Genomic DNA, 25,862 nt, shown 5'->3' with positions numbered 1-25,862 from the left:
ATTGCATCGAGAGCCTATTACAGTACATACACATTGTGTCTTTTTATTTTCATCCCCAAAACAAAAAAAGAAACAAGTGAATTGTTGAAACTTTTTTATTAACAAAGTGGTCTCAACCCATAAACTACGTGGAGGTCTCTGTGGTAGTGGTGGTGCTGGTAGGATTGTGGCAGGGGGCCGGACTGGAAGGGCATGAGATCTCGGGGCTCCCAGGCGTGCGGACTGTGGATTTGCGCTTGCCGTTTCGTACTGTGAGTTCAGCTTTGGGTTTGAACGTCAGTGGCACATAACCGTTGGAGTCTGCCACCAGGACGATCCACAGGGGGCCTGAAAGAGCATGAACCAAACCACTGGGTGGGGTGTTCGATAGCTAGCACGTTGTAGTTTAGGTCTGTTGCATGCTAATAAAGTAAGCTCCTTCCATTTGAAAGCTTTTAATCTGAACTTGACGGATAATCACATCCAATTAGAGCTCGGATGCATGACAACCATGGATTTGTTTACATGGTTGAGACCAATTTAGGAAAAAAGAGACAGATAAATCAGATGAGTTAATTTGTTGATCTAGTACCTTCACAATAGCTGTAACAAAGTGCTGGTTTGCTAAACTGATGCATTATATACTATAGGACTTGATCGTGTAAATGCCCAGTGGAATAAACAAAACACAAGAGTGAGTTTGATAGGGATTCAATCGACAGATTTACCATGCAGCATCTCCACGACGCTGAGGTTAAAAAGCTCCTGAAGGGCACGTAGACATAACTTGCCATCACACAGGAGCATTGGACGCCGTTCGTCGATAAACACGTTCTCAGACAACTGCTTCTGTGGGAACCAAAAAACGTATACAAAAATTCAACTGCTGCTTGTCAAGTCAAGGTGCCATTTCATGCAACAAAGTAGAGAGATACTTTCTGATGCATTTTGCAGTCATTTGTTGACACCTCTGCACTCACATAAACAAACTGGTATTTTCTACAAAAAAAAAAAAAATCCCGTGCCATTTATCAATGACAAACATGTTATCAATATATATTCAAAGCACCTTTGTGTGCACACCCAGGGAGCTTCTGGTCTGAACGTACCTGACATGTGACATTGAGATAAGGGGGTTCAGCAGCAGCCGGATAGGAGCTCGGATCCTTCTTGCCGTTCTGGGTATACTCTCGGATCTCGCCCAGGCACTGCTGCACATCTGCGAAGCGAGCGAATAGTCGCTCCATGTTGAAGACCAGATGCTCCAGGGATCGTTCCCGGGAGGATCCGCCCGGCGGGGCCACCATTGGCTCCGATACCACCTCCGGTCGAGGTGATCCAGCCCGGCTGGAATCCCTGCTGGTCTGGCTGGCCACCACTAGGCTGGCCATGCGGCTGATGTCCGAGTTCTCCACACCGCAGGAGGAGGTTCTTTCCGAGGAGGCGCAGAAGTCCGCAGAGCTGGACTCGGTGCTCCTTACCTCCTCCACCAGCCTGCGTCTACTCCCGGGTGACCGGGGTACTACGCCAGCCCTGGGCAGAACCAAGTCCTTTATCCCCAGCCGCTCTCCGTCATCCTTGGGCAGGTGCTCTGAGTGCCTCCTAATCCGTGACAAATTAGCAGGAGGCTCTATGTTGAGATGAGAGGGGGAACACTCTCCATCAAACTCTTTGGCCACCAAGCGCAGGATATACTTTTCTGTATTGGCGGATGGGAGAAAGGCGGGGTCCATTGACTTTTGCCGACCGACCATCATTAGCAGTACTTTGTCACTGAGGAAACAGACCCCCTTGGGTCTGTCTGTGGCCTGCAGCGAGATCTGCTGGATGTTGGGCATGGCCGATGCCGTGATACAATACACCAGCACCATGTTACAAGTGTTGGACGCCACAGCCACAGTGGAGGCACGCGGGTCGAACGCCAACAAATCTGGGACGAGTATTCCGGGGATGCTGACTTTGCGGGTGGTGACCACCTTGCGCTCATATGTGATCAGCACAAGGTGTGATGAATCCTGACCAGATGTTACTGACTCCTTGCGTTGAAGGTGAATAAGTGGGCTGGGGTCTGAACGCCGGTGCCTGGCCAGGAGGTGGGTGAGGTCCACCGGGCCCGGGGTGGGTGTATGAGACTTCTCCGTGAGGTCAAACGACAGCCGTCTGGAATCCTGAGAGAAGTCAATTTCTGGGGTTTGGACACGCGAGGGATCCACCTCGAAGGCCATGCCAGCGTTCAAGCCGCACAGCTTCTCCAAAGGCAGCTCTGTCGCCACAGCAACCTGAGAGTCTCCTGTAGCCTCTGTGGCACAGATGTAGCCCCCCACGTCAAAAATGGGGCAGAAGGAACAAGCCACAAGGCTTTTGTGAATGTCATTCCAAATGTAGGAGTGAAGCGCGCTGCCGATCGCCACCACCAATCGGGTTCCATCTTTAGTCCAACACGCACAGTGTATGAGCCCGCTTCCCTTAATATCCGCCTTGGTCCTCCTGTTGTCCACCCTTACTGAGAATAGGACTGATGCGTCCCGCTTGGTCAGGAGGGCCAAAATGTCCAGTTTGGGGTGCCAGACACAGCCTTGTGCAAGCAAAGGGAAGGGCTCGCTCATCTCACATGTCTGCGTGCACAACAGTTTGTTTTGCTCCAATGCGCTCAGCTGTAGTTGCCAAACGCTGACATGCTTCTTGTGCTGCACAGCCAGCAAGGCGGGTGAGTCCGGACAGCACAATGGGCCCCAGAATAGTCCGAGGACGTGCTCGAACTGCCCGATGACATTTGTGTCGCCGAACTTGGTCTCGCCGCATTGGAAGTAGAGTGTCGTCAGGCACACCTGCTTGCCGTCGGTCCATGCTACCCCGTGCACTGGGTGGATAGCCTGGTGCAGTGTGTTGATTCCGCTCCGTAGCAGCTTGGCTTTGCCCAGGTCCATCTCTGTGAGAAAGCAACAAAACAATCTGAGCAGCCGGGAGGTCCTCGCCTTGCAGATTATAACCAGCAAAGGCTCTCTGCAGGGTTTCCTTCCAATTAGGCACCTTAATCTGCTCTCCTGAGCCGAGCGTGTGGTGACGAGCACTAATAGCCGATTATAATGCAACAACCTCAATGTGACACTCTTGGACCTTTCAGGATTTGCGGCCGCTGACGTTGCTCACTTAATCACACATTGGGGATGATACATCTTGTCATTCTCATGGCACAAATGGAATTGCTAAGGGAGACAAGTAGGATCAAGATGGTGGAGAATATTTGTTATGACCATGTGCAATCCAGTGTGTGGTGATAGTAGAAGATACAAGTTTCAATGCAAAACATAGTTTGTGGAATTATGAAGAACAAACAAATATAATTTTTCGTACATTTTTTTAGTCAATTGTCGCTTTATAATTATTTACATATCTAACACATGGGTGAGGGCACAGTACTATCATGCCGTGGCTTCATGTTAAACTACGAAAGACTAACAGGCTGGGGCGTGGGGAAACACACACCGTATTTTTGGAAAGAACACGTATTTTGTCGAGAAAAGTTTTGCACAGAACTTACATTGGGTGTTGCCACGTGCAACTTCACATTTTGCCGGCGAAATGAACAGCATCAAAACATAAATATTGACTGACCTTTAACCCGGAAGTGATGCCGGTACCTTGCTGAGAAATGCATAATGGGAAACGTAGTTGAATTTACGAACGAGGGGTTTTTCTTTTGCTGTCGGATTTTCCCTTCATGGGGTCGCCACAGCGATTCAGTGTCCGTGGGGTTTTTACAAGTAAGTAATTTACGGACACCACTCTGAGAAGTGCATTAGGGGAAACGTCGTTGAAATCACGAGCTCGTGGTTTTGACACGGAAGTAATTTACATCCACCACTCGGAGAGGTGCATTGTGGGAAGAGTAGCGGAAACGCAATTCAGGGTCATTTTCAATATATTTCTTCGTTTTTACTGGGCGTATGTCTGCTGATTTCAACTACAAGCGCCAAGAGAGACCCGTTGTACATGATGCGGTTCACATTCACTCAAACAACACCTATAAATGCACAAAAGGTAACCACCGCTCTGCCAAGAAAGTACTCCTGATCGCCGCAGTGTGGCGCCGCCATATTGTAACAGCCCACCCCCAGTGGAAGTCTCCACTATTCGCTTGCTCTCTTTTACGTTATCTTAGCTGGGAGGCTCACGGCAGCGGTCGGGTGACTACTGCATGCTGTCCATCGGCGGACACCGAGGTGTAACGGTAGCGGGCATACGGGGAAACGTTCTCCTGGTACGGACTTGTGTTCCACGTCTAAAAGTCTACGACGTATCGCAGAACCATGGGCGTGGAAGTCGAGACAATATCTCCCGGTGATGGTAAGTTGCTTATCTTAAGGGGCTGAGTAGTTCTCTCTCCCCTTATTCATTTTCTCTGAATTATTATGCCTTAATTTTTTTGATATTATATCTGCTCGTTATCGTCTTTATTCGTGTTGGCTAGGTTCAACATTTCAAATCAACCTCTCGCGAAATGAATGAAAAGTCAATTAATTTGTTCCAGCCTTCCTAAAACAAAACATAAACCAAACAAAAATGCTAACCGGTTCCATTTAAATGTGTTGTACGTTGATTTACATGTAATAAAAAACTGAGTAACATAATGTCCAATTGAAGAGTTTCGCATGTACAGTACTAGAAAACACTAATGAATGTGTGATCATGCTTCGAAAGTACTTGCTTTTTACAATAATTGAAAATATGTGCAAAGGTTGGACTGCAAATTTTTGAGTGTAATGTAATCCCATCTGTATTTGTGTCCCCTAGGAAGCACATTTCCAAAGAAGGGTCAGACGTGTGTGGTTCATTATATAGGTTAGTGAGTCACAATTTTTGTTCACGGTCTTGTATTGTCTGATGCCCTTTCATCGGACAATACTGCATAGTCTTATGTTACCGAGTACCGTCGAATTTTCTCGCATGTGGTCTTATGCCATCTGTTCACTTATTGTCCTCTGCGTGCCTAATATGGTCCCACATCGTCTGTTTTTTAACGAGATTATGTCCTGCTGCTCCAGTGTGTCACATGGTCTTCCAATTGACTGTCATCGATATTTACTTACATGGTATGTGGTATGGGCTCCTTCAAATGCAGCGGTGCCCAACCAGTCGATCGCGATCAACCCATAGCTTGTGGAATGGTCCCAAGGCGATTTATCCCAATGCTGTCCCATGCTGGCCTCAATTGACCATCTAGCATGTCTATACTTCATGCTAGCCTTTCTTTTTTTGTTCAGAAAGACCCTTTTTTGGTGAACTTCACCGCTTTGAGACGAGGGAAACACATTTGGGTTAGCACGTGCCTTGGGCGCTTGTTGGGTGCAGACAAGTAGGGCAGACAGAAAGTAAACAAAACAAAATGCTATGTTGAGCTGCTGATCGGCAGGTTTATGAGGCGTCTATTAAAACTGCCTCGCCACTCTGTCGCCATCTTTGTCACAAACCGATTGTCGCTGCGTTGAGATGCTCTCTGAATCATTATAATAACTTAAGCACGATACTCAGTGATAAATTCATATTCAGACAAATTATATTTTTTACAAAATTAGACGATCACCCCTTTCACACACTTCTCGAGGGCTTTGAGCTAATAAAACATATTAAAACACTATTTCGATGAGTTGCTGTCAATCTTATTGTACAACTATGAATGTATATCTTTACTACGGTTAGGAACCATCATACAGCTGCTACTTTATTACCTGTGGATAACAACATATGCTAACAGAGCTTACACAGGCCTTAACTGAATGCTCATAAATAGTGTTAAAAATATTATCTAATATGCAAACGATGAACTGAGAAATAGTCAGGGGAATGAATAGTGTATGATCTAACAGCCAAGAAGCATCAATGCCATTCGTGTTATTGCCGCAGTCCTCCAAACAAGGTGTCACAACACCCCCACGTCCGCCTCCCTCCCGACTGACTTGATTTCTCCATCGGTGTGCGTCACTCACATCCTCCGCGTGCTCTCACTCTGCCTGTCCGCCCCAATTTTGATTCATTAAATCATCTTGCTGCTTGCTCCAATGCAGCCAGACAACCACACAAACGCCACCGACCGATAAAACGGTTATCGACTCTGCGAAAGAGAAATGGCGGGCATGAAAACTCGGGTCGGTCCTTCAAAACCCAGTTTCACTCAGCAGCGGCAAATTGGGTTGGCATGTCCGTCACGAGTTGACGGACAAAATGAAGGAGCCAGTTTTTGCCCCATTTAGAATGAAAATCTTTCATTTTAAGGTCAATTAGGCCCACTCATAAAATCCTTCACAGATAAACTTGGCTGAGAAATTTAGTGTGTCAGTTACCTGGTTACCAAATTTGACACGCATATACAGGTGGATAATGATACATTGTGAGAAATATTTGTCATCATTGTGTGTGGGTGCAGCACTGTGATGAAGGTTGATCTCTTGACTCCCACCGCAAAAAAATAAATAAATCACAAAACAGTAGTTTTATGTCGGCGTCTATGCCGCCTCTCTGGGTCAATGCCTGGCGCTCATTTTGTTTCATAAGAGCAGAGATCAAACTGAGATACCGGTGAGAAGGAAGTCTGGTGATAGCGGTTAGCCATAGATTTAAGATGCTAAGCGCTCCGAGGCTTCCTGCCTCGATAAATAGTAGCAAAGATAAAGAGGCTATTTGTTTTAGATTAAGTATTTTGTTGTGGCTTTTTTTTTCTTCCCCTAGTGTAACCAAACGTCACATTCCAATCTCCTCACTTCATCCCAATCTCAATGGGAACACTGGACGTGTCTATTTGTGATCGTCACTTTGGGATCCTAACCATGCAGACACACACTCAGAGCAGACACTCGCTTAAACGGCGGTGCAGCTGACCCTCTCATGACTCGGGCGGGTGGCAAGAGATTCCTAAATATGGCGAGCGAGTGGTCATGTGGTTGACATTTTTAAGAAAAGCTGCTCGGGCTTGTACACGGACCTTTGAGTCGTGCAAAGTAATCTGTTGTGATTATTCACATGATTCGCTCGCTGATCACAACATTGTGTACAAAAAAAAGGGATTCAGGTGGTGGAAAATGAACGGCAAATGTCTAGATTTCTTTCAGTAAATTTCTGTGAGTTGTGAGTAGCCGAGATGCGGAATTTTCTAAATTAAAAACGTTCCATGAGGATCATTGGAATTAATTGAATTAAGCAGGCATCTATGCAAAATAGATCACTTTTGGATTTATATCAACCTCAGACCACCGTTTTCCCACCATTGCTCCACCTAAAGCTACATTTGTGTCAACTGCAGTATGAGCTCAACCATTAAGCCTGACATGCAGCTTTTTTTTCTTGTCCACCCTTTTTAATGCAGGCGGAAGTGTCATGCTGGCAGCTCCTCCAGACTGTGTCGGGGGAGGCAGACGGGTGGGGGGTTAGGGGACGGGTGGGCGAGATGGCTGCGCGACAGGATATGGCGGAGTAAAAATAACCCCGCCTCTGTTAACGCTTCAGTTTTTTTTTCTCTCTCTCTCCGTTTTTTGTGCCGACGCAGCCAAAGGGCTTGGAGTTTTCTCTTGAGAGTCATAACGGGCGGCGTCAGGATCCGGAAGGGATGAGAACTGCCAACCCCGCCCGTGCACCCAGAGCTGATAGCGGGAGGGAATGCATCAAAAAATACTATAGCAGCAACAAAAATAATAACTAATAATAATAATACACAATTCCAATTGACATTGTGATAGTTGCGAGCAGAGAATATATAGAAAACTGTAATAATAGTGACATAAAATTACATGCACCATCATTGACTAGTTTTAGCCAACTGTGATAAATAATTCCCACAAAGTCAGCCAAAATATATGCGTCCCTGTTCAGTTTTACACAGGTCTTCTTCTACCACGTCACTGCAAAATAGTGTGCCTAATAAAGTAGGCTTAACACCGCTGTAAGTCTGGACGACACACCCTTATTGTATAACTTCACCCACAAAATAAGTCAGAAGATATTCATTCAGGAACCGAACCATCCAGGAGCCCCAGCAAGTGTTCCCACTACATATTTCCTAGCTCCACTTCTTTTCCTTTCGGCTTTTCCCTTCAAGGGGTCGCCACAGCAAATCAGTGTCCTCCATCTTTAGAGGTTTGATCCGCATGTTTCCTAGCTCCACTAATCCGGTTACATTTCTAAGCCAAAATAGTCTTCAAATGTCTTATTTTTTTGCGCTTTCCCCGATGCATGGTTTCCGTTCAACTTATGGACCATGGGAGAATCACTGTTTGGCAATACCAGTGCACCACGAGGATGCACCAATGTCAGGTGTTGGCCCACCTTTGCCTGAACTTGGTGACTTCCTTGTTTGGAACCGATACCGACCCAGCTAACATCGGGCAAGCCTTGTGTGATTCTTATATGCCAGCAGCCGCTAAATTTAGACGGCCGGTGAAAGCGGAGAGGCGACGCAAGCTATGGCGTTAAAGTGTGACGTTCACACAACGTCTTTAGAGCCACAACTATTCACACTCGCCGAGTGAACACAGGCTGACATAAATTAAAGGACAACCGACGTCACTTTTTTGTTATTTAACTGACATCAGAAAAACGTGCATCTAAAATACCCAATGATATTTTAGTCAAATGAAAAACACCAATAAAAATGACTTAAAGTGTCCAAAATCTGCAAAAAAATTGAGCTCAGAATTGGGCATTTTCACAAAGTCCCGCCCCCAGTTCGTGACATCACGCCAAGACGTCTTGCATTGCTAGTGAATCAAAACAATGGCTTCAGATTTGGAGAATATGCTTTCTTGTTACACATCCAGTTATGAATATGATTCAAATAGTTCTGAAGAGGAAAGCATACATGTTTTCAATCGATTAAATAATTTATTTTTGCCATTTTGAGGCAACATTGGGGGGAAATCTCTCACCCAAAAAAAAGAGGCACAAAATGGCGACCTCCTGTGGCCACCTCCACAGGCTGATAAATTTCTTATATGGCGCTTGGACGAAGTCCCCAGATCAAACAAGTACAGCAAAATACATTGACGTGATGGAAGGACCGCTACAATGTGTCTTTTTTACGGTCAGGGGGCGGTCCTTTAGTGACGTCACGTACGGACTCGTCACCAACTCAAAAACAAGACATCCTGAATATTCAACGCGAGTCTTAAAACGTAAAATATAGCTATATGCGGTGGAATCTTTGTAAAATACGCTCAGTAGAAGTCATTTGAAGACAATTTAACAAATTATGGACACAACTTGTCCGGAGACGTCGGTTGTCCTTTAAGGGGCCGTAAACTGGAAGAGGGTTGATGCGGTTTACTGCCACTCAAAATTGAAGTTTACAGTCACATGAAAGAGAATTACACTTTGACTATTTCAATCTTCGCCTTTTTACCTTAATGTTATCAAACGATTTGAAACACCATTATTAACTAGAGTTAGGATCAATATTACTGTTCTACATACATAGCTTCTGCTGTTAGAAATGTGATGCTAGGTTTGGGGGTAGTGCTTTTTTTTAAAACTTGACATGTTATTCAGTGTACAATAACACTTATAATAAGAAGAATAAAAAAGCTCAGATTCTGACATTTTTATCCCATTTGGGTTTTTACTTTTTATTCGTTTTCTCCCTTGACGTGCTGACAATTGACGACCTAGTTGATAATTTAAAAATAGTAATCTAAGAAACCAGGTCACCTGCTTCCTGATTCATAGTCTGCCTTTGCACATTGGGGAGAATTGAAACCCACGCAAGATTCTGTAAAGATATCCCTCCTTCCCCACATCCACTGTCACACTTCAAATTGTCCAATTAAATCCTAAAAAGGCCCCGTTTGAAAACTTCTTTTCCTTGTCAGGTATGCTGCAGAATGGCAAAAAGTTTGACTCATCTCGAGATCGAAACAAGCCCTTCAAATTCAAGATCGGACGCAACGAGGTGATCAAAGGCTGGGAAGAAGGTGTGGCTCAGGTCAGTCAAAATTGAGTATTCATACTATATTGTATTGATTGTAAACAAGCTACTTGCACCAGCCACTCGAAATGTAAACGTTGATTGGTTTTATTTTAGGGATGCGTTGTTTGACTGCATGGGAGCACAATGAGTAACCAAAGCACCATGTTCTTAGATCATTAACGGAAGACAGGATTTAATAAAATAAGGAGGGATAACAGGTACGGAAAATGGATAGATGATATGAGCTGGCTTTAGGCACGGTTTAAGAGCGCCCTCTCCTGCACAGTAAGAAGAATGCAGGCTACATTAGCACCTTGTGCATAGGGCTGCACAATTATGGAAATGTGAAAATACACCATGAATTTTGGAAAAGACTCCAACCCCCTATTGAGAACATAATTATATTTGGAAAAATAGGTTTACAGCAATATATATTTAAAAAATTAACACAATTTAAAGGGTGAGTGTCACTTACTCACAAGTAAGCCGCGAGAGTGGCTGCCTTTCCAGCAGCCCATGTATTTTGTTTTTCTACTTTCTTTCCTTTCATCACTTTGCAGTTGTGAAATGTAAATTTCTCCATTGTGAGACTATAAAGGCAAATCCAAATTTAATTCAGAATACAGTACAACAATGTTAAAATGTAACAGACCTGGTGTGTTTTGCAATATTTCCATTCACTTTTATGTATCACATGGGAATCGGCTAATTTTGCTTCTTGCAATTTTACCCCATCAACATATCAAGAAGAGATTTCATGACCGCAGAACAAAAAGGCGCTTTATGAATAGGTGGTCAGACCGTCTGTTATACTGTCCATTAACAGGTTACATATACCGAAATACAAGTTTGGACCAACACATGCTGACTGACAATTTCAACATACACGTTTTTGCCCATTCTATTATAAGTCTTTTAAACATGTCTCGGTCATGTATTAAAAGTTTTACATGTGTATTTTACTAATGAAGCATTGTGTGTCGTCCCTCAGATGAGCCTCGGCCAGAGGGTGAAGCTCACCTGCACACCGGATGTCGCTTACGGCCTCACGGGCCACCCCGGCGTCATCCCTCCCAACGCAACACTCGTTTTTGATGTTGAGCTCCTCAAACTGGAGTGAAACTTTTTTATAAGGACCTGCTCGGTGCGCAGCTTCCCTCCCACCGCCACCCATCTCTTGTTCCATTTACTCTTGAAATGCATTTCAACCTGAAAGTCCAACTATTTTGCAATCAAAACACTCACTGCCTTACAGTATTAGCAACTGAGTATAAGCACATGACAAAAGTCCCTGCATCTTGACTGGTTATTTTTGACATTTCAACGCAAACTACTGACCTGACTGCATCGTCACTTTAATCAGGGTTTGTCCTACTGATTGCTCACAAAAATCTTGCAGAGTGAAGGAAATAATTATGTATTTGTAACTACCCTCCGCCCCCTAATAAAAAGCATTTACTGCACGTGCGATTGTCGATTTGGTCTCATGCTGTGCAGAACCGTTTCTGATTACTATTTTGTTGACCAACTCTGTTCTGGAATAAAAATGACATGTTGACAATAATGTGTCCTGTGTAAAACATTTGCATCAGAATGATTTTTTTAACATACGTATTTTATATATCAAGCAACACATTCTGCCAAAAAAAATGCTGTATATATTTTAGTAACCTTAAGATAGTCACTATTGGGAACACATGGCTCACAAGACGTCATAAATGATATCACCATCACCGATTTTCAGTTTGAATTTGTTTTATAAACGTTATTATAAATGGACGCTGGGGCGGAAATGGTGTTTAGTTACTTCCGCCTTCTAGTTTAGACACCCGGCGTTTCATTGGCTAATGTCATTAGTAATGAGAGTCCATTGGATGAACGCACGCACGCCTTTTGCCAACCTTTAAGGCCAACAAGAAGAATAAACAAGGTCAGAAAATGTTAAAATATGGAACGAAAGATGTGCCATCAAACGAACGACACGAATAAAACGTCCACTTTGTCGACGCACCTTGTCAAATATTTCGATTCGCCACCGTTGGCTTCGTAGCCGCTGCACGCAGCTGAACTTTTTTTCTACCGTTACTTAAAATACAATTTCCCGACTTTAACTTAACATTGTCTAGTTTGTAACGAATGCACACTATTAAGGTCGTGTTCCGGTTGTTGACGTGTTCAACATCGTTTAGCTGTATTATTGTCTCTGAGACATTCTAACCTCTTCGACTAGCTTTTAGCAAACAATGCTAATGTGACGTCTCTTGTCCATATTATTTTCCAATATTGTCAGCTTGGGGAATGCTTGATCATATTGATTATGCACGCCAAGAACCAAAAACAGCCACTTATTATCATAACGACACATGCATACGTGTTCAAACCAGAAACGTCAGATGAACATGACAAATACATTTTTAAGGAAAGTGAAAAAAACTAAATCCCTAAAGTGGTAGTCAAGTATTTGTCTGCCACATGTAAATATTTTGGCATCCATTGGGAACAGAAAAAGTATGCTCCTCCAAATAAATAACTAACATAAATGAACATACTACTACGTATTTCACCTTCATGTTTACCTCCCTCAGGTCATCCATGTGTGTGAGCCCAGTGTAACCATGCTAACGGCACAGAGAGTGTGCACAGCCACCCGGCTCTTTGCCCGGATTCCACTCTACACCTGTGGCATTCACACCTCAGCCCTGCGTGGGGACCAACTGGAGCTTCACACCCAGTGGGCCGCCTTGGCCAAGAAGCAACTAAAGGGGAAGAATCCGGAGGACCTGATATGGCATACGCCCGAGGGCATCGACATCAAGCCGGTGTACACCAAGGCTGATTCAGATGCGAGCGCGGACGAGTTGCCTGGGGTGTTTCCCTACACTAGGGGGCCCTATCCCACCATGTACACGAGCAGACCGTGGACCATCAGGCAGTATGCAGGATTCAGTACCGTGGAAGAGAGCAACAAATTTTACAGAGATAACATCAAAGGTAATGCAGATCTAAGGTCAGATATCCTGACATTTATGCATGTTTCAAATTTTAATACATGAAATTTTAGGGCTGCAAGTAGAAAATTTAGTGGCACATTTTGCAAAGAAATATTCATTGATTTTTTTTCACATTTTCCTAAATCTCAGCGGGACAGCAGGGCCTCTCAGTCGCCTTCGATCTCCCCACGCACCGCGGCTATGATTCGGACAACCCGCGGGTGCACGGCGACGTTGGCATGGCGGGAGTGGCCATTGACACGGTTGAGGACATGAAGATGCTCTTTGATGGCATCCCATTGGAGAAGATGTCCGTGTCCATGACCATGAATGGAGCCGTCATCCCGGTGCTCGCTATGTTCATCGTCACAGGCGAGGAACAGGGTGTGCCCAAAGCCAAGCTCACCGGAACCATCCAGAATGACATTTTGAAGGAGTTCATGGTGCGGAATACCTACATTTTCCCACCGGAACCTTCCATGCACGCCATCGCCGATATCTTTGCGTATACATCCCAGGTAAGCACAGTCAACCCGTGTGTATGTATTTTGCTTTTTTTGTGTAGTAAAAGTAAAGTAAAAGTAATTGTTTGTAATCAAATTGCTGTCTATGCTCATGGTTTGTCATTTTTCAAGCACATGCCCAAGTTCAACTCCATCTCCATCAGCGGCTACCATCTTCAGGAGGCGGGTGCCGACGCCATCTTGGAAGTGGCCTACACTATCGCCAACGGGCTGGAGTACTGTCGCACCGGACTTAAAGCTGGCTTGACCATTGACGAGTTTGCTCCCAGGTGAAATAACAGCGACACCCAATTTTTGCGGGTTGGAAATCATTTTACATTCAGTGATCGTTCGCAACTTGCCGCGCAGCTGCAGCGCTACCACCCAGTGCAGAGGTGATGCTCCTGACACATGTTACAATTCTTTCACTTGAAATTGCTTTCATTCCCAAGTGCGGTCTGGCACCGCCATTTGATAATTGCAAAACGGTACATTGACATGAGGGTTCAGCGAGGCTGCGGCAGACGCAGTCCGTTCACAGATGGCACTTTCAATGAAAGGCTTTTTCACAAAAGCCATTTTCTCCTTTCAGCAGGCAACCTGAGCCAGACATGCCATTTGTGATGTCTAACAATAGACAACTTGCTTGCAAGAGACTATACTTTAAATACTTTGACAATCTTTATTTATTTATTTATTTATTTATTTATTTTTATTGCAGGTGCAGTGAAGCTTTTTCTTATCAAGGGCCATTTCATTTTTATCATGTCCTCCAGGGAGACACAATCAACCAAATGTTCCTTTGTTTTCGTTCGTCAGTTTTGCAATGAAGTCACTCGCTGCCATTCACGAATTTATTCAGGAATTGAAAATATGACATAGAGCGCCATTCACAATTTTTTGGGGGGTTTTGTTTTTTCTTGTTAGGGTGCCGATAAAGTGCTTTGGGCTCTGGCAATTTTTTTCCCTCCCACAAGGGGGCAGCATTTCCATTTTTCCATGTTAGCGCTTTGTTCCAGGCTTCAGTTGTTAAAGCGCTATATAAACCAATATGTATATATTGCATTGTATTTTGGACAGCCGCCCTCATTTCAAGCATATAAACTCCAGACCCATATAATTTAGGAATTACCTCTTTGTTTCTGATGAAATAAGAGAGTCTAAGGTTTCTAATGCTGTATTGAATGTTGATATAGTCCTAAAACCCAATATTCTGTGAATCCTGGAATTCGAGTGACAATGACAAAAACCCTGGCACTGTCGTGGACACATTTTTGCACATCTAGCCATGAATGATTTTAAAAAAGTGTAACTTTTCTTCTTCTAAAAGAAAAAAATCACTCGTTTATTTTGCACTTTTTAATTAAAATATAAATATGTATTGTCAAACTGAAATTATTTTAAAACTATATGATGAATACCATATATCAGATATATATGCAGATAAATCTATACAGATATATTTCTACCAATGCAGATTGTCGTTCTTCTGGGGTATCGGCATGAACTTCTACATGGAAATCGCCAAGCTGCGGGCGGCAAGGAAGCTGTGGTCAACGTTACTGCGGGAAAAGTTCCAGCCGCAAAATGACAAGTCCCTCCTCCTCCGCACTCACTGCCAAACGTCTGGTTGGTCTCTAACGGAGCAGGTAAGTCCATCATTCACTATCAAGTTTGCAGAGTTTTCAAGTCAATGTCATGCTAATTTTACAAAAGGCCATTCAGCCCATGCCTTACAAATGGACTCTTCCCCAGGACCCGTATAACAACGTGATCCGCACGGTCATTGAGGCCATGGCGGCCGTTTTCGGAGGCACGCAGTCTCTCCACACTAACTCTTTTGATGAGGCCTTGGGTCTGCCTACCGTGAAGAGTGCTCGGATCGCTCGCAACACGCAGATCATCATCCAGGAGGAGTCTGGCATCCCTAAGGTGGCCGATCCGTGGGGGGGCTCGCACATGATGGAGTCACTCACCGATAATCTCTACAACACTGCTTTGAAGGTGCGTGGGAAACATGACAGGGCAGACGGGTCATCGTGGCCTACAATTCTACAATTCGTGAACTATTTATATGTTACATTCCAAATCTCATGAAAAATTACAATCCTTTATAGATTTGGATGAAAATAGGAGGAAAATGCTGCCACTGTGAATGAGTTGAGACTTTAAGTAAGACAATGCCTCCTATTTTTGTGTTGTTTTTTTTCCTCAGTTCATCCAGGAGATCGAAGAGATGGGGGGCATGGCCCGGGCAGTGGCTGAGGGCATTCCCAAACTCCGCATTGAGGAATGCGCAGCACGCAGACAGGCCCGTATCGATTCACGTACGCTCACATTCGCACAATCAACGTTTCCATGCTACTGCCAAGCATCCATCTTTTTAACTGATGGCATTTGGAAATTCCTTCCCCAGGGTCAGAGGTTATCGTCGGGGTGAACAAGTACCGTTTGGAGAAGGAAGAGACGGTGGAAGTGCTGGCCATCGATAACACATTGGTCCGACAGAAACAGATTGAAAAGTTGAAGAAGGTGTCAACTATGCCAAATGCACTTTTAATGTTATTATTACTATTTCCGACTTTCATAGCAAAGTAAAGATATAAATGTTTAAAATATATGTGACAGGTACGGGAGAGTCGCGATATAGAAGCTGCCCACAAGTGCCTGGCTGCCATCGAGGAATGCGCCCGCACACAAGACGGAAACCTGCTGGCTTTGGCTGTGGAGGCAGCACGTGCCAGGTTTGTACTTACTATTGGATTGGATGAGCCTTTATTAGTCTCGCAGTGGAGAAATTTACATATCATAGCAGCAAAGTGATGAAAGGAAAGGAAGAAGTAGAAAAAACAAAATACAGAACCTGCTGTAAAAGCAGCCACTCTCGCGGCGCCATCTTGATGTCCAAACAACAAATTTTATATTTGAACATTATCTATTCTATTTCAATGGGCTTCTGTGGTTCACGGTTTTCACTATTTGTAAGTCAGCCTTGTTCTTGTCCAATTTGCAGGCAAATCGTTTTCAGTAACAAGTGGAAAAATAAACTAATTGAATAAAAAAACTATAACCTACGAACGGTGAAAGATGAAAAATATATAAAAATGATAAGACCAAGCTATAATCTCATACATATATTTCTCCTTGTTGAGTGCAGATGTTCCGTGGGTGAAATCACGGATGCCATGAAGAAAGTGTTTGGTGAGCACAAGGCCAGCAGCCGCATGGTGAGCGGCGCGTACCGCAGCGAGTATGGCGAGCATGAAGAAATCGCCTTGGCTCTCAGCAGGTACTGCAGACGGGGAATAGTCACAAGCATATATTCCTTCACCGCAAAAAAATGTTGATCCCGCAATCATGATCACAGAGTGGCTGAATTTAAGAACCAGGAAGGGCGAAATCCTCGTCTCCTGGTGGCCAAGATGGGTCAAGATGGCCACGACCGAGGTGCCAAGGTGATCGCCACGGGGTTCGCCGACCTTGGATTTGATGTGGATATCGGGCCGCTCTTTCAGGTTTTTTATCAGCCGCCGATGTATCAATCAGCCCTTACAAAATGCAAAGTTACTGTAGGTACCAAATATCATGTGATCAACAACTGTACTCACGGCGCTGTCCACCAGACGCCGGTGGAGGTAGCCCAGCAGGCGGTGGATGCCGACGTGCACTGCGTGGGCGTGAGCACGCTCGCTGCTGGCCACAAAACTTTAGTACCCGAACTTATCAAAGAGCTCCGCAAAATGGGCCGACCTGACATCCTGGTAATCTGCGGGGGTGTCATCCCACCACAGGTAAATGACCAGATCGGCTACGTACAATTGAGATAAAAAGTTTGCTCACTGTTGTTTCAATGCTCATTTTTGAGATACAGTGATACCTCATCTTACAAACTTAATTGGTTCCCAGAAAGTGTGTGTAAGGCAAAAAGTATGTCTTCCAAACCCATTCCCATAGGAAACCATAAAAATGAGAATAATCCGTTTCCAGGTCCCCATAAAACATAAATTTCTACTAAATAAGCCTTAAAACTACACAAAATCTACCTTTTTATGTATAATAAATGTGCTATTGTATTGTAATTAAAGAAATAAACTGTACTGTATAATAAAGTTGTTTTATTTACCTTTGTGATGGTCGTTGATGTAGTTGCCTCTTGATGATATGATGATAGTGAAGTTCCCGTGCTTTCTCGGCGACAATACCCTCACTCGCACTGTCCCCTGCTAGCTGCTTTTCGTTTATCCAAATCAACAGAAGTTTTTCAACCTCTTCTATTGCCTGAGACCGATGCTTAGACAACACAGAAACACCCTTAGCCACACGTAGCAATGGTCGACTTAGCATACTGGTACTGGGGCGCTCAGTCACAAAAACGCACACCTCGTTTGTGTTTTTTGATCATCTCCTTCTTCTGCTCGACCGTAATTTTGTTTTGTATCCTATTCGGCTGAACACTAGCCTGTGATGGGGTCTTTTTCGGTCCCAAAAAAGCAAAGTCCATAACAGTCCATAACAAACCACGTCTGCACTGAGCGCACTCAAAGAAAGTGGGTGTGGAAAAGTAGTCTGGCAGCCATGGTGGCGCTGTTTGGCCGTGTGGCCGTGTTCTTCCACCGAAAACTAGTCCACCAGACATTGTGGCGCTCGTGTGTTTCCTGAAAACTCGCAAATTTAATGTTCGTAAGGCGAAAAGTTTGTTAGCTAAAGCGTTCGGAAGACGTGGTATCACTGTACACATTTCAGAAGAATTGTGATTTATAAATTACAAGAAAAGAACATTCAGACAAACATTAACATCAACGTCCTCTTTCATATGCAGGACTATGACTTCTTGTACCAGAGCGGCGTGAGCGCCATTTTCGGACCGGGCACCAGAATCCCGCAGGCCGCCGTGGACGTGGTGGACAACATTCACAAGAGCCTGGAGAACATCCGACAAGCCATGTAAAGGCCAGCTTGTCATTTTCAAGACATTTTTACTAAAACATGTTCAGAGTTATCCACTCATATGTGGCCGATAATCATGATCGTGGCTTGATGCATTAGGTTATCTTTATCATTTGCCTTTCCAAACATTTTGACATCACTCTGTATCATGAATATTTATATATTGTGTCTATTTTTATGAATTAAATGTTACAGAAGTCTTTGCGGTGTCAACTGAACCTCTTTGTTTCAGTGAGCAGATTGAGTGAACATGAATGAAATATTTAAAATTAACATTATGCATGTTGTCTCCATGCCTGCACCAGTTTCCTTCCACATTCACAAAATGTGTATGGTAGGCTGATTGAAGGCTCTTTATGTGCCCTAACTACATCGCCAAAACAAAAATGTCACAAAAATAATGAAAATTGAAACGATAATGATCTGGTCTCAATTTATTCATCACAGAAAATATGTGCAATGTTGGCCTGTTTAACGCAACACAACGCTGATATTTGTAGGAACTCTACGAATGGTTCAATGCACCATTTTGCCATCTTTTGGAAGAATTGTTCTATGACATAGGTGGAGCAAAGATATAGTTACGATTTCTAGATAATTCCCAGTGGCAACCCAAATGATCTCTCACGGCGCCCCGGTTGTGAAGGAGAAACATCTACAAGACTTCCCACTGTATAATTACAACAACTGCATATGGAGGAATGGTGAGTAGAATCCTTAATCACATGTTTTGTTCTTTGTTTTTGTACCTCTCTCAAAAAATGTCACTCAGTGCATTGTTTTACCAAAAAAACATCAGGGGTCACAGTTTTTCCAGTGCAGCGATTAGACAGGTGTGCAAGGGTCAGTCACCAACTCTAATTTGTTCACCATTTTCCAGTCCCGTCACTTCCGGGTTTAAAACCGTGACCAGAATTAACATACCATACTTGATTCATACTCCAGTGATTGATATTTTTGGCTCACGAGGGATGTCAGAAAATAATTACTTGTGTTCTGATTGTCCAATCTGAACACAAGCCGCCGCGGGCGCCACCTTGATCAAGTTCTTAGTCTCCCTTCAAACCACCGTTGTAGCCATGGCTCCTTTAGAACCCAATAAGGACTCTTGCCCTCCTTTCCTGGCACCACCGCCGTCCTTGCCGCCGGAAAGCTCCGGCCGACACCGTATCAGTCTGTTGACTTCGCGCTTGAAGCTCTGGCTGAAAATGTAATAGATGACAGGATTGCAGGCCGTGGAGCTCTTGGCAAACATGCAGGGCAGCAAGCTCAGGTGAGGTGAGATGGGGCTACCGGGCCCCACGGTGGACCACAAGCTCACCACGCTGTACGGAGACCAGCACATGATGAAGCTCACGCTGATAACCACGGCCATCTGCAGCACAGGACAAGCGTAAAAGTGAGTATGATACAGTGGACCCTTCATTTACATGTTTCACCAAAGCCCAACAACAACAAAATCAGGCTTTAGAAGCACTAGTAAAGTGTAAAAAGTTGCTACGACATTTCTACCAGGCAGTCATCGAATCAATCCTCTGTTCTTCCATCATGGTTTAGTTCGTGACCCCCACAAAAATTGACAAAATTCGACATCAACGAATAGTTAGGACGCTGAAAAAAAAATCATTGGCACTGCACTACCCATTCTCGAGGACTTGCGCAGTGCAAGAATCAAGACAAGAGCGCGGAAAATCCTACTGGACCCTCCGCACCCTGCCCACCACCTTTTCCAGCTACTCTCCACGGGCAGGCGCTACTGAATAATAATCATTGTATTGGCACTGCCTCCCCACTCTTGAGGACTTGCACACTGCAAGAATTTAGACAAGAGTGTGAAAAATCCTACTGGACCCTCTGCACCCTGCCCACCACCTTTTCCAGCGACTCCCCTCAGGCAAGCGCTACTGAATAATAATCATTGCAGCTGCAGCTCTGTACTCACTTGAACCCACTGTCTGCTTGATACTTTGCACATTGTCTCACAGTTGTTCCTGAGAGGTACCATTTACATGAAGGAATTAGATTAGATTAGATTAGATTAGATTAGATGAGATGAGATGAGATGAGATTAGCCTTTGGTATTTCTTTTTTATGGTGATACTAATGCAGCTTGTTCTACCGGAGACAAATTCCTTCTGTTCTACATACAGTACTTGGCCAATAAAGATGATTCTGATTCTGAAAAGAGTTGATTCCTGTGGGGGTGTCCATTGACGTTCCGCAAAACTACCAATCAAACCTGACAACAATTTGGAAAAAAGGATGCTTTTACTTTTGCATCTTTCTAAAGCCCGCAAATTTGAACCATGAACACATTTCCACTTGCAGCCTCTTGTCATCCCCATCGGACCTTTACATTTTTCTTACTTTTTTGTCACCATTCTCACAGTTATGTATGTTCTTCATGCTGACAAAGAGGCGTTCTAAATCAGGGTCTTTGGGATATAGCCAGGCAAACAAAGGCAATGTATTAAACAATATGGACAAAACTGACCGTGAGGAGCCTACGGTGCAGTTTGAGTACGTTGGATAGGCGCCGCCTGTGGCCCACTGACTTCCTGTAGGTGACGTAGAGTTTGATGGCGATGCCAAAGTAGCAGCACACAATCACGGTTGCCGGAAGAGCCAAGTTGAAGCAGAACATGGCCACCACGAAGGAGGAGTCCTCGTGCCTCAGATGGCCCCAAGCCAGTGAACAGGACAGTCCGAATGGCTCGGGACCGTATCGGCCCCAGCCCAGGACGGGCAGTAGAGCCCAGAGCAGGGCGTAGAGCCAAGACCAGGAACACAGGAGCTTCATCTGACACCAGCTCACCTTGTCTTCTGGATAACATCACATGCATCAGCATCAATATCGTCTTTCCCGAGATCAACTCAAAGGATGTAATGGTGTTTGGTAGCTCCTGGTACTCACTGGGCGACTGCAGGTCCAGGGAGACCACCAAGCGCACGATGGCCAAGAGCATGAGGTTCATGATGCTGGCCACGCCAAAGAAGAAGCCGGCCAGGCCATAGTAGAGGCAGGCGGCGTCCCCCCCAAGGAAGCGATGGCTCCAGGCCGAGGCCACCGCCAGAGGGTACATGGTGACCGCCGCCCCGAGATCCGTCACCGCCAAGTTGACGCTCAGCAGTTCAGGAGGCTTCATGCGAGAAGAACGATTGAAGGCCATCACCAGAACCAGCAGGTTTCCCGCAATGGAGAACACGGCTGTAAGCACATAAAACGTTAAAGGATTTTGTATTCTTTAGTCTACCAGTTGTTAACATTACATTATAGATAAAGGCTTTGAGAATTTGTTTATGTGGAACTGTCGCAGCTTGGAATTGAAGCGAATTTACATGAGACAGGAGATGTGAAACAATCTTTTTTGTCAATAGATGCTCCAGCTTCCCGGTTGCTTTAGAAACTTAGCATGTAGCAAATGTGCACATTCCATCATGACATCACTGATCCACTGATGAAAAGGACACTTTCATCCTCTCCTCTTTCATCTAGAACTGCTTCATACAACAAAGAGAATGCAGAAAGTGCTTAAGATTGAATGACTGTGTGTGTGTGTGTCCTTTGCATTGTGTCACATCATTCGTTTTTTTGTCTTGACCTAAAACATCAGAGTATATGGAGAAAGTTGTTAAGATTGCACAACTGTCCATGTTTTTATGTTACTGTTTTGTTTATTATTTTGCTTTATGTTGACTATTATGTGAAGCCCTTTGTGACAGCTCCAGCTGTTGTGAAAACGCTCTTTAAATTAGGATGTTTGAATTGTATTGCATTGTATTGTATTGTATTATATTGTGTAAATATATAAACAGTAGTTACGAGACCTTTTGTGTCTTAATATTACTTCACATATAAGGCGCACCTGCATATAAGGCGCTGGGTCATCTTTTGAAGAAAATCAAGGCTTTTACGTTCACCTTATTATACACCAGAAAATACGATATGTTAAAGCCCTGTTTTTTTTCTTGTTTCAGTTTCGTTGTCTTTAATTTTAATCAGGATATCATGTGACAAAATGAAAGACATGATTTTATCAATGGTGATTTGGTGGGTGTTCATTTTTTCCCCTCGTCAATTCCATGCTCGATTAATCCCTTTGCATTTCCTCCATCTGCAAGGCAGTACAAGCACCGCACAGCATTATTATAGACGCAGTCCGGGATGCAGCCAGTGAGTACTTCAGCTTCAACAGCTTTTTGCATCAACAAACAAGTTTCCGCTCAATTATGCTGACACTGATCTCCTAAACCAGTTAAAATGAATTGTAATAATGACAACTGAGCACATTTTTTGATAATATCACCACAGAAGTCAAAGTCAGCTTTTTGTCAAATACGCTAATATGCATAACATACAGCACAGATGAAATTACTGTCCTCTCGGACCCAGCGTGCAAGGCACTTATAATGACTTTGACAAACATAATAAACACGAAAACGGCAATTTGCCGGGACAGAGAGGAGCCGCTGCGTGTTCACGTGCCGCCATCTTGGGGAAAAAAAAACAAAATAACAAATATGACAACACAAAGACACAGAGAGTCAGTCCTTCTTCAGCACTTGCTGTACCCTCTTTGTGACATGAAGCAGTTCGCGATGAAAGAGGAGAGGATCAAAGCATCCTTTTCAGCAGTGGATCAGGAACGTCATGGTGGAATGTGCACGTGTACTACAAGCTAAATATTGAAAGCATATGCAAAGCTGTAACATCCATTGACGAAAAGAGATTGTCTCACATCTCCTGTCCCGCATAAATCCGCTTCAATTCAGAAGCCTCAAACTGCATTTTTTTCAACTCCACCTGCTCTTTTTATTCCCAGTTGAACAACTGCCATGAACTAACATCACATAGGAAATTCCAAAACTGCCTAGATTTTTTTTCACATCCATTATTTTTTCATTATGCCCAGCTCTGGGCTTTTTTAATACACCTCAGTTATATTCAAATGGACCCTGCAAGGAGTATTTGGCTCTCTGTCAAACCTCCCAAGACTGCATCAGTTGATTAGTTAATTTAGCCAGAATGAGTTGAAGATAAACAAGACAAGCCAAAAAACAAAGTGTTTACAAGTGTCAAATTATTGAAAAAAAAAAATTAATAAAAATAAATAACTTACTTATAAACAGCATGTATGTCCCGGCGCCGATATCCATGCTGGGCGATAGCGTGGAACGATAACGGTCATACGTGAGCGGCGTTGGAGAAGAATCCATGTTAGTGGTAGAAGACGAAAGTAGGCGCGCATCTGCCATGCGATGATTGTGTCACATCCATATGTGCCGCTTTGCACCTACCTTCCTCGCAGCAGCCTGAATGCACCACATGTCGCCATGGAGACCGTGAACTCGTGATGGCACTCAAAATTGACCATATATAAAAAATGGCAAAGTTTACATGCATGGGAAAAATGGGGAATGATGTAACCTGCTATCATTTCTGCTGTTCCATTGACAAGATAGTAGTTTGGCAATGGAAGTTTTTAAAAAGTCTTCAAATCTCTGGCAGTTAAAAAAATGGAGAAATTTGAAGACAAAAATGTAAACAAATTTCCAATTTTATGAGAAAAAAAGAGCATCAGCACAGAGCGGCGATGCGTATGTGGAACTGTCGCGGCTTGGAATTGAAGCGGATTTGCATGGGACAAGAGATGCGACACAATAGCTTTTTGTCAATGGATGCGACAGCTTCATGCTTGCTTTCAACATTTAGCTTGTAGCAGACATGTACATTTCACCATGACGTTCCTGATCCATTGGTGAAAAGGACGTTTGATCCTCTCTTTTATCAAGAACTGCTTTATGTAACAAAAGACGCAGAAAGTGCTTAAGATTGAATGACTGTGTCCTTTGCATGTGTTGTGTCACATTATTTGTTTTTATTTGTCTTGTACTTAAACATCAAAGAAGATATGGGGAAAGTTGTTCAGATTGCACAATTGTCCATGTTTTTATGTTACTGTTGTGTTTATTATTTTGCTTTATGTTGACTCGATCCTCTCCTCTTTCTTCTAAAACTGCTTCATACAACAACGTGGGTGCAGAAATTTGTTAGGATTCAATGACTGTCTGTTTCTTTCTGTTTCCATATTATTTGTTATTTTGTTCTTTTGGCTTCAAAATGGCACCACGAGAGTGTCTGCCTTTACAGCAGCTCCTGTATTTTGTTTTTCTACTTCTTCCTATCCTTTCGTCTTCCTTCCATAACTTTGCTGCAGTGAAATGCAACTTTCTCCACTGCGAGACTCATAAAGGGGAATCGTAGAAGGACCTGGAAAATGTGATTAGCAGCAGTCAATTCTTGATTTCACATTTATTTGATATATTTGAGCACGTTTAGCAGTGAGCCGGAGGAGATGGAAAGTTTTTTAATACACTCGACGTGGACCACTCGGCAACATTACTCTTGTCTCTTGTTCCGTTTTGCGGTGCTCATGAAATCCCAGATGCTATGGTATTTTTATGCTGCCCTCTGAGGCACCCCGGGGGGCAGGGAGGGGATTTATTCTATATCGAAGGTGTATGGCTGAAGCTAGCAATCACACCACTCATACTTGACATTTTCTATGCCCCCACCTGCCCCCCCTGGAGGCTTTTGAGGCTGTTACCGAACATACAGTGGCTTTCAAGAGCCTCCTGATGCTTGTTAGCATGTCGCACCTTCCCTCGCCAAGCAAGGGGAGGTGCGATTTGCAACCGTTTTGTTCCGAGATTTTTAACGGGCAGTGATGGGAAATGTTGTGGCTCACTGTTTCATGGCTTTGCGAACACGAGCGTGCCTTTGTTTCAGTGAATAATGGAAGTTTTCGCAGCCCCGAAGGGTTCGCCTTAATTCAATGCCTCAAGGGACAAAAATGTCATTTATTTCTGTTTGCCGGGTTCATCCTGTCATGCTAGTGTCAAATGTGAATAGTCAGTGTATCAGAAGATGCTAGAGGATTTCATTTAACTGGATTCTCTTTGTGGAGTTTGCATGTGCTCCCTCCGGTTTCCTCCCACATTCCAAAAACATCCACGGAAGGCTGATTGAACACTCAAAAATTCTCCCGAGGTGTGTGTGAGTGATGGTTGTTTGTCTTTGTGTGCCCTGTGATTGGACGGCAACTGGTTCAGGTGGTCCCCGAAGACGGCTGAGATAGCTTCCAGCACTTCCTGCCACCCTAATGAGGATAAATCGACCCTAATGAGGATAAAGCTGTCTGGAAAACGGATAGATAGATGGATGATAGACACCTATCAACACTCACACAGGATTTGGCGTGATGAAACACATGTTTTATTTTAGTTGTAGGTCGTCTGCATGCAACATACATTTACATGATTTTTTTTTTGGGGGGGGGGGGGTGGTCAAAAATCTCATTTGTTACTCAGTCCGGCAAAGTTGGCAACATTCAGTCGTTGTTGTGGTTCTATTTTTTTTTTATTAAGAAAGGCTTAGGAAAAAAAAGAAATTGAAAAAAAAAAACATATCGTTTGTGTTGCAATGTAGTT

At 43.9% G+C, this 25,862-nt stretch overlaps 4 protein-coding genes across 7 annotated transcripts; 2 read left to right on the top strand and 2 right to left on the bottom strand.

The window, feature by feature from the left end:
- Positions 1–5: 5 nt before the first annotated feature.
- On the bottom strand, positions 6–4,016 carry wdcp (WD repeat and coiled coil containing). 3 transcript variants are annotated; one of them, XM_089022044.1, is made up of 5 exons: positions 3,521–4,016; positions 3,010–3,185; positions 1,089–2,908; positions 708–828; positions 6–327 (listed from the first exon to the last, which is right to left on the bottom strand). In XM_089022044.1, exons 3-5 carry the CDS (start codon positions 2,904–2,906, stop codon positions 125–127), a joined length of 2,142 nt encoding a protein of 713 aa, XP_088878170.1. In that variant the 5' UTR covers positions 2,907–2,908; positions 3,010–3,185; positions 3,521–4,016; the 3' UTR covers positions 6–124. The 3 variants fall into 3 exon arrangements, with proteins under 3 accessions (XP_088878170.1, XP_088878169.1, XP_088878171.1); XM_089022043.1 differs by having other exon boundaries at positions 1,089–3,185; XM_089022045.1 differs by lacking the exon at positions 3,010–3,185.
- A 61-nt stretch (positions 4,017–4,077) lies between these two features.
- On the top strand, positions 4,078–11,495 carry fkbp1b (FKBP prolyl isomerase 1B). 2 transcript variants are annotated; one of them, XM_089022047.1, is made up of 4 exons: positions 4,085–4,326; positions 4,774–4,821; positions 9,834–9,946; positions 10,923–11,495. In XM_089022047.1, exons 1-4 carry the CDS (start codon positions 4,290–4,292, stop codon positions 11,049–11,051), a joined length of 327 nt encoding a protein of 108 aa, XP_088878173.1. In that variant the 5' UTR covers positions 4,085–4,289; the 3' UTR covers positions 11,052–11,495. The 2 variants fall into 2 exon arrangements, with proteins under 2 accessions (XP_088878174.1, XP_088878173.1); XM_089022048.1 differs by lacking the exon at positions 4,774–4,821 and having other exon boundaries at positions 4,078–4,326.
- Positions 11,496–11,757: 262 nt separating this feature from the next.
- On the top strand, positions 11,758–18,649 carry mmut (methylmalonyl CoA mutase). Its single transcript, XM_089022590.1, has 13 exons — positions 11,758–11,861; positions 12,517–12,922; positions 13,072–13,439; positions 13,557–13,714; positions 14,902–15,073; positions 15,180–15,428; positions 15,640–15,751; positions 15,841–15,956; positions 16,053–16,168; positions 16,582–16,713; positions 16,792–16,939; positions 17,048–17,215; positions 18,244–18,649. Exons 2-13 carry the CDS (start codon positions 12,547–12,549, stop codon positions 18,370–18,372), a joined length of 2,244 nt encoding a protein of 747 aa, XP_088878716.1. The 5' UTR covers positions 11,758–11,861; positions 12,517–12,546; the 3' UTR covers positions 18,373–18,649.
- Positions 18,650–18,984: 335 nt separating this feature from the next.
- On the bottom strand, positions 18,985–23,588 carry opn8b (opsin 8, group member b). Its single transcript, XM_089022166.1, has 4 exons — positions 23,492–23,588; positions 21,286–21,579; positions 20,866–21,194; positions 18,985–19,746 (listed from the first exon to the last, which is right to left on the bottom strand). The coding sequence occupies exons 1-4, from the start codon at positions 23,586–23,588 to the stop codon at positions 19,432–19,434; spliced, it is 1,035 nt and encodes a 344-aa protein (XP_088878292.1). The 3' UTR covers positions 18,985–19,431.
- Between the last annotated feature and the right edge of the window lie 2,274 nt (positions 23,589–25,862).

This window comes from Hippocampus bargibanti, linkage group LG19, assembly GCF_051943395.1.
Source record: "Hippocampus bargibanti isolate YZ-2025 linkage group LG19, ASM5194339v1, whole genome shotgun sequence".
In the NCBI taxonomy this organism is placed as follows: Eukaryota; Metazoa; Chordata; class Actinopteri; order Syngnathiformes; family Syngnathidae; genus Hippocampus; species Hippocampus bargibanti.
The sequence above is the reverse complement of the archived record's forward strand: the minus strand, read 5'-3'. Positions and strand labels throughout refer to the sequence as shown.